The following is a 9,704-nucleotide window of genomic DNA, read 5'->3' as shown; positions in this document are numbered from 1 at the left end:
TATATATATATATATATATATATATATATATGAATAATAAGAAATAATAATAATATGAATGAACACATATTAAAGTTAAGGAACATTATTTTAAAATGTACTTATTAAGATAAATTTTCCTTCGAATAATCTTTCCATCATAGTTACTTTACTATTTATATCAATTGTCTAACTGCTATGAATTTTTTGTATCCAAGGCCACGTGAAGGTCAGAATATTGATAGTTTGACCTCAGTTATCATGTCTTGATAAAGAAAGTATGCAATTTCATTTAAAAAAGAAAAAAAAAAAGAAAGAGAAAAATTAATGATCTTGAAATCAGAAGAAATATGACTTTTGAGAAAAATTGTTTTTATCAATAATATTTATCTTATTTGAAAGAAACAATTATTTTCCTCTGACAATTGTTGTTATAAAAAAATAAAATACATACATTTAAAATGATCAAATTAAATAGGACATCCTATATAGAATTGTTGTTTTTAAAAGATATTCAAAAAAATGTTTCCAATGTTAAATATTCTAAAGTTTGTTATAGAATTTGGAATGTATTTAAAATAAATTTGAATATCAAATGAATAAAAAAAAATAATTTCAATTCATATAAATTTATTTTATGCATATTATAATTACTAGATAAAATTATCAACGTTTGTGCAATTTTTAATGTTTGAAATCAATATTGGTTATCGCATGTAAATCGATATCTATTCTATATAAAGAAATCTTAAGCAACATCAAAATAAATCTATTCAGTAAAAGATAATTTAAAATAAAAATTTTATTTCATTTTTCTACAAATTAACTTTGTAGAAAAATTAAATTAGATAAAAGTGCGTTCAATACTTATGCCAAATAACAATATTATATCCAAATATTTTATCAATCTAAAGTTGAACAATTTTGTGTCAATGAGTTTCTAATAAATAATGGTTAAAAATTTCTGAAAGATTTAAAGATAATTAAAAGGATGATCTTTAAAACATATGTTAAAGTTATTGGAATCTTTCAAATTATAATTACAATATATTAAAAATATTTTTGCTAATATTTTGAAAATTAAGATTAAGATGCAGTTATATGTAAAGGAAAAACTTTTTCAAAATATTGACTTTGACTATATATTTCAAGATCATTGAAATCAGAGAGAATTCTTTTTTACAAAATGTTAATATATTCATGGAATGATTTTGAAAAATTTTTTAAAAAATAAGCACAAAAGTTGGTATATAAATACATTAATTGAAGCTTAGTCATTAAATTATAAATAAATTGAACTTTGCATTAGACAAGATTGAGATGTTTCATTTTGTTTCTCCATCTTTATATTTATCTCATTTAATCTAACACAAAATTCAATTTATTTATAGCTTGATAAATAATAAGTTTTAATCGACATTTTTATATGTCATCATAATCAACTTTTTTATTTCTCTTGATCTCAAGAGTTGATCCTTCGAATATATCTCACGAATACATTAATATCCTGTATAACTATCAAAATTAATTTTAGAAATTCTTTTTTCTGAAACAAACATTAAAATACAAATGCATCTATCTAATGCAACTTTTATTGCAAAACATTCAGATATATGTAAAATACCAATATGTAAAAAAATATATAGAAATATGTACAATAAATTAATTTACAAAAAAAAAAAAAGAGTTTTTAATCATAATTTTATCATGATGAATATTGATTGATGAATATTGAATCCTGAGAGGAAATATATTGTATTTATTTTTCGTTTCATAGATTTCTCTTCAGCTTTCCCTGTTGTTTCACTTGTTCCATAATTCACTATATTTACTTACATACTAGCTAATAGCTAGTATTTCATTCAAGTAAGATTCCATAAAAGCGCAATTAGAGAAGATTTTCATTATATGTATACATATAATATATGTACATTTTTTTATAATATTATGTATTATGATACCATAGAAAATTATTACTAAAAAATTATTAAATTAAAAATTAAATAACATCGAAAATTTTAGTTTAGAAAATTAATATTATTTGGAAAATTTATATGTCTTATCTAATATAATGATCGATTCTGAGAAAAAATATAATATAAATATATATATATGAATGCAATCATCGCTTTATTTTATCAAATATGTATTATCATATCATAGTATTATAAAAAATATATATTATATGTATATAATATTATATAAATATATTAATAAAAATATGTTATATAACGTATAAAATAATATAAAGTCAAATCGAAAACAGTTTTATCTATCCTTTTTTATTCGAACTATCTATTTATATTATATTTTTTTCAGAATTTGGTTCATTATTATATTAGACATAAAAATAAAAATTTTTAAGATGTTCAAATGGAACGTGATTCAAAAGAAATTATAAAGAATATAATTATTAAAAATTAAAAGTAAAAATCATCATTTTCGAATCATAGAATTCAGATTGACATTGTTATATCAAAATTATACATAATTAAAATTTTCAATTAATATTTAATTTTTAAAAATGAATGATAATGAAATTTTAAGCGAGAAATTTAAAATATAAATCGATGGCAATTATCAAATTATAGCAACCATTCATTTACATTTGACAATCTTTTAAATAAATTTTTTATTTTATCCTAAATAAAAAGATATATGGATAACATAAAGATCAAATTATAGATCCCCAGTTAATAATTATCAACAGTCGATGTAAAATTTATCAAAATGTCTTCTTGCATGTCTTACATGACTAGATCGTCGCTTCATTTAACACTAGCATAAAGAGTGATGTATTGTGTACTGTGTACTAGTGATAGGATCGATCATATCGCAAGGCTCGAATATTGACAAACAATTATATTTATATTTTATTAAGTATTTTGAAAAAAAAGAAACGCTACTTTCAAGTAGATTCGAAATTCGAATCCTCTATGAATATTGTACTTTATGGACACAGAAATAAAAGATGTACTTCAAAATAGAATCGATCATTGATCGATGAACATCTTACTAGAAATTTTACATTTATTTAAAATTAATTTTCTTAATTATTTTTGAAAATAATTGTTATAAAAGAATTATATGTTATCTTACAAAGTAACATTTTTTTTTTAATTTTCTTAGAATAATGTACATTCTCACATACGTTTTTAACAATGTATATTATCACAAATCGAATGTCGTTTTTCAATAGTTACAAGTAGAAGAATTAAAATAAAATTTTGTTTACTATTTATGCTTTTGAAATTTTTTTATGACTATATTTCAATAAAATATATCTGCTTTCCTAATTAGATTATTTATAAAATTAATATCGAAATTTTCTAATATCGAAATATATATAAATAGATTTTCAAGTACTTATTCTTAAAATTAGGATTATTAAATTTAATTTTACAAATTTTGTCAAAATAACATTCTTCGTGTAAATCACGAAAAATAGTAGCAAGCCTCCATCATATTTTCAAATTTATGGCTATGTTATATTCAATGGAAGAGAGAAAGAAAAATGAATTTCTAATATTTTGATGTTTGCCAATACGAATTCAATAAAAATTATATAAAATCAAAGAATATTTATTTACTACTGATTTATATACTAAATAAAAATACGATCATCGAAAGAATCTTTTAATAATTAAACAACAAACGATTTAAAATTTTTTGAAGATTAATTATGAGCATGATCTCTTATAATATACATCAAGATGAAGATCATTCCCATAAATTATGTATTTATGTATATATATATATAGAGTGGTTCACAAATATTGATTTTGTTTTATATCATTATTATTATTTATTTTCAATTTTCAAATAGAGTTAAATGATTTTAAAAAAGAATATATTATTAGTTTTTTTATAGGTTTTTATAGAAAACGCAATAAAGGACATGTGAAGATCATTAATGTTTTTTTAAGTGGAATTATATATTTTTTTATTGCACCAGTTGATACAACTTGATATTCTCTAGAAAAAAAAAGGATTAATCTACTTGTGTGTAAAAATCATTAGTTCAGAAGATATTTTATCTTGAAATTCATAAAACTTATCACATGAAAGACAAGGAAAACGCGAAGAGATATTTTTATGTTCATATTCTTCTTGTATACATTAATTTGTCTATATAAAACGATGATGATAAATTGAATGATAAAAATATGATTTTACTTTAAAACTTTTTACAAAACTTCAAGTTAAGATATCTTCTAAATTAATGATTTTTTGACGCAAATAGAATTTTTTTAAAAAAATATGAAGTTATGTATCAGTATGATGCAGTCAAAAAACGCATGATCCCATTTAAAAAAAATGTTAATCACTTTCATACGTCCTCTATGCAATCATTTACGAAAGAATTATTAATATCAGAATATATCTTTTCTGAAACCATTCAATTTCGTCTGAATATATCTGAAACATTTTTTGTTGTATGAATGCATAAAAATTGAAATGGTAATATCTGGTAAATTATCCTTTATCTTGAAAATTAAAGCCAACTAACAATCATAAGAAAAAATTATTTAAAATTATTCTTAATGTATTTTAAATTATTAAAATTAGTGTTGTGTGATTTTTATTTCCAATAATTATTCACACTATTATAAAATGAAAAGGTAAACATTTATATATCCAGCAATCACGTAATAAACATACAATAATATGCATTGATATAATAAACGGACTTTTATTTGCCTGAGATTATTGATCAATATCTATGTAATGTACATTTACTCATATTATTAAATCAATTGTTTTTTATATTATCATATATATTAGTAGATACATAAATTTAATTTAAATAATGCACATTTTTTTGTATAATAAACGATTCAAATTAAATAAAAGATTAATCAAAAAAATATTCAGACACATGATCAATTCATATATGTCTATAAATACTCTATATTGTTTATCTAATATTGTTTATATCTATGAATATTGTATATACCAATGATAAAATGAACTATATATGACTTATTATTACAGTAACTTATTATTTTTATATTATGCAAAATCTATGTTTTTTAAATAAATAAAGTTTTTATTAAGTATAAAAAGTGTTCAAATATGTATGTTAGAAAACAATCAATTTAGTAACATTAAAATAAACAAATACACTCGATAATATACATACAATCCAATAAAATTATAATTGTCATTTCAATAGATTAAAAAAAAATTTCCTTTTATAAAATGAGAAAATTCAAACTAGCTAAATGTAGATGGAAGAACAAATAACAGGTGGCTATAATATAGGAGACCAAAAAATCAAAATAAATTTTCTTTTCTTTTTAATAAAATTCTATTTTTAATTAGATATTTAGATATTTAAAAGAATATCTTGTAAAATTTCTATGAAAAAAAGCATTATTATTAGCAACTTTTTTTTAAAATATTAGAATAATATATTAGAATTAATCAGAATAATAAAAGTTTTATGAAAACAAATTATTTCAAAGTAAAGTTAGAAAAGAATAAAATTACTATTAAATAGATACTAGTTTTATTTGATAAAAAAAAATTTTTATTTTTATATTTTATAAATTCTGTTCCAATATTTTCAAGAATTTCTTTTTATTTATTCTTACCAGAAGTCATAATATGAGATTCATATTATAAATTGAACTTTTAAATTAGCATTGTAATTAATTAAGTATATATGTGTATATATATATATACGAAGACATAATGAAATCTATAATCATAAGATCAACAATTAGCAAAGGAAAAATATTTCAAAGAATTTTACTAAGTGCAAAAACGTAATTTTGATACCGATAATTTTATATTACATTTGGAGAAAATAAGTATAAAAATTTTGTGAATTTTCTTATCAAAAAATTAAGATCACTTATCATTTTCAACATTTTCGATATTGTTAATGAAATTTAATAGTCTGAATGATATTTAATAATAATTTTTATTAATTATTAAAATATATAATATATATATTATATATATTTACATTATATATATATATATATATAAGTATATATTAATAATTTTATTAATTTTCTCCTTTTATTTTGATTATAATTGTTTTATTATATTTTAATTTTGACAGTATAATAAATATTCACAATTTTTTTTAAATCAATTAATGTAGTGATGTACAACTGTTTTAAATAAACTCAAAAAATTTTCAATTCAATTCAAACATGAAAAAAATAATGAAAATTTTTTATATATCTATATATCTATCAAAATAATTTATCAATAATGTATTTAATTGATTCAAACATTTTTCTTACTTTTATTTTATTCTTTTCATAAAGGTAATTTTTCTTCAACTCTTCGAAAATAACTCAATAAGGATTCATAATAATAACGAAATATATGTTATTGTCCCCACACACACTAATGCGAAACAGGACTGTTTCAATTGAATTTCAAATCATAATTTGATTGGTTCAATTATATTTTTTCAATTATGTGATTCGAAACTTTCGATTAAATACTTTATTATCATTGTAATCACGATATAATATAATTAAAATACATTAAAATTCAAATGTAATCAAATTATAGCTCACAACTTGAATGTTTTTTTTCTTAATGAGTCGTATTACGTGATTGCTATTATTTTTTCCCTGTAATATACAGATAGATATATTATAATCTTAATACTAGAACAATCAAAATTATTTATTTTATGATTATTGAGAGCATGAAAATATTTTTAACAAAATTAATATTGTAATTTATTTTCATAACATCACTTTAATTACAATCATTCTTATGTAAAATAAATGGTTAGATACTGTAGACAGATTGTTCTAATTTAATATACTGTATTTTCCTCTAACATATATAATATAATACATATAATATGTAAATTATAATTGTATTATAATAATACAATAAAATATTTTAAATAATAGATATATATTTTATTATTTAAATACACATGTTTAAATTTCGAGAGAAATAAGACAAACAAGTATTCCCGTTCAGATACTTTCCTGATTACTTAATTTCTTCATCTTTCATCATCTCATCACTTTCGCTTTAATCAACATTCCTTGATTCCTAATTCCCTAAGTCGTTATTCGATTGCGTTATCTTATACAATCACGAATGAACATGGTAGCTTGATCGAATAAAAAATCCGAATTAAAAATATAATTCTAATAAATGTAATGTACTTCCTAATTAATTATAACATATCGTGGAATAATTCAATATTGTAATAATTCTGCAACAATACTCTGTGGTGCAAAGCAATTCGCAATTGCTATTTCGAGACGGAAATAGCTGGGTCGAGTTCGTCTAAAATTATTCGATTGGATAGAACGAAATCTCGTTTACCGCTTAGTACGCTTCCGTGGCGGTGTCTCTTAACCGCAATCGATCAATCCGGTGTATCGATTCAACGCCATCGATATGGCGGAATCGGAGCGGTTTTACAAAACTCTGTGCTCGTTGGAGACCGTCAGATCCGAGAAAAAGGGTTTTTTCCGGGATTTCAGCGAGGACGTGGCACAAGTCGCCGGGGAACAGTGGATCTCAAAAGTGTTCGGTCGACTGACCACCGACGAGGAACGAGTTCGAACTATTTTCACAGATGGAAAGATAAAGGACGCTGTGCTGGAAACGTTGAATCGCACGGAGATCCTTTATCGCGACAAGGATGCAATGGCGTCTAGAGCGAGAAGGCTCGAAGGATTCGAAGCCTTAGCAGCGGACGAAAAGAGGAAGGCGTTGTTACTGTTCAGTCAAGCCATTCTTCGAGCACCTCTTCCAGGTTTTTCTTTTTTTTTTCTTTTTTGAAAGATAATTAATTAACGACCGATGTTTAATTAAACTTTTATCAACTGCGTGATTAATAGAAGGAAGTAAAGTTAGGTTATGTTCATGTCTGGATTTACGTGTATCTTTGTGGTTTTGTGTATATGTTTCTCTTTATATATCTAGGAACTTTGAATAAAAAGGTTCATTAAATTAATTGTAAATTAATGTTTAATTAGGAAATGTTATCTTTGTTTGAAACAATATAATTTTCTATTCAAGAGTTTGAATTGGAATTAATATGGGATTTTAATTCTTTTGAACGTATTGATTATAATATTTAATAAATTTAATATTATTATTATTATCTTTGTTATTAACAGTTGTATATTTATATTTATATCTATTAATATATATAAGATAAATATTTATACAAAAATCATAATTGTTTTTGCTTCGAGATATATCTGAATATGTATATAATATATATCTTCTTCATATATATATATATATATATGAAAAACACATTTATTCAAATAACATGAATTACAAAATCAGATTCCATAGTATATAAGGTTTTACATTATCAATAAATTAATATTATAAACTATTAAAATTTCTTATTAGAAATAATAAATAAATATATTATCTAATTAGTCTATTAAAAACGACGAATAATCATCTACACAAAAAATGGAAAAAAATTAATACAAAAAATTAAGAAAAAATTTTTGAAGTGTTTAAATAATTTTCTTTTAATTTCATATTATTTTTTTTTCTACAAACATTTGTAAAATTATTGTAAAATTATATTAGACATCGCTTTAATATTAATTTTATTGAAAGATTTATCAATTTATTAATTTTTTTTCTTTACGATTACTTATTGTTACGATTACTTAATGTTAGAATCAATATTGGTATTAGTATACAAATTTTTACTGTCGATATAAATAAAATTTTAAAATAAGTATAATCTTTTTTGTGATTTTCCATATCCAAATATTCGAAATTTATTCGAAAATTTATGATACATTAGACAAGACTCGGATACATTGGAAAACTCCTGTATCAATCTGCCAAAAGTATCGAAATTATTCAGCATCGAATCTTTAAATATTTAACGAATATACATAAAAATCAAAGAAACCAAAAAAAAAATAAAAAAAATCGAACTCTAAGATTATATATATATTATATTTATTGTTTATTATATATTATATTATATTTATTATTATATATATTATATTATATTATTATATTTACTGATATATAAATGTGACAAACAAAATATAGAATATCACGTTATGGTATCTTTAAAATAGGAACAGACATTAATTGCAAATGTATTAATTCTTTCGAAATGTATCTTTTCGAAATGTATCTTTTCGAAATGTATTTTATTTATTTAAAAAATTCAAAACGATCGAGTAAATATCATTTATGATTCCTTTTGATGGCCACAAAGAATCATATACTCTTATGATTGCCATTATATTACCATTATTCTTTGTCAATAAAGGTGCGAATATATTTGAAAGTAAAATTTTCGAAAATTATTTCTTGAAAATACTATCAGACAATGTGATTAATCGTTTCTTAGATATAGATATATGTATATGAAAAATGTAAATGTACATTGTAGAAAAAAGTTGAGTACAAATTTTAAAAGCATATCATTAGAAATCATTAATTTTGGAGTTATCAGATATTTTATTGCAATAAAATATTATTTCTATATTATGTATTTCTTTTTTCATTTCAATGTATATTTCAATACATTTTTTTCATAAAAGTACGCTCTATTTAAATTCAATAGATTTTTATCTATAGAGTTTAATGTATAAGAAATCAATTGCTTTATTAAATATATTAAAGAATCGAAAATTATTGTTAAGAGAAATGAACCGAATATTGTTTAATGTATGCATACTTTTATGGAAAATGGTGTATATTGAAATGGATAAGAGATTAGCGTTAAAAATATC

The 9,704-nt window shown here is 21.3% G+C and overlaps 1 protein-coding gene across 2 annotated transcripts in view; it reads left to right on the top strand.

Annotated features, from left to right (window-relative positions):
• The window catches only part of LOC102680819 (SET and MYND domain-containing protein 4-like), a 31,264-nt gene that overhangs the window by 5,869 nt on the left and 15,691 nt on the right, over nucleotides 1-9,704 (top strand). Inside the window, exon 2 of one of the 2 annotated variants that reach the window (XM_031513812.1) lies at nucleotides 7,458-7,732. In XM_031513812.1, the coding sequence (XP_031369672.1) occupies nucleotides 7,624-7,732 (109 nt within the window). In that variant the 5' untranslated portion in view covers nucleotides 7,458-7,623. Of the gene's footprint in view, nucleotides 1-7,187; nucleotides 7,733-9,704 lie in introns of those variants that run through there. The other variant, XM_006622766.2, reaches the window with a different exon arrangement.

The sequence above is a fragment of the Apis dorsata genome, unplaced genomic scaffold (assembly GCF_000469605.1).
Source record: "Apis dorsata unplaced genomic scaffold, Apis dorsata 1.3 scaffold_741, whole genome shotgun sequence".
Classification (NCBI taxonomy): domain Eukaryota; kingdom Metazoa; phylum Arthropoda; class Insecta; order Hymenoptera; family Apidae; genus Apis; species Apis dorsata.
This window is presented reverse-complemented; position numbering and strand designations above follow the sequence as displayed.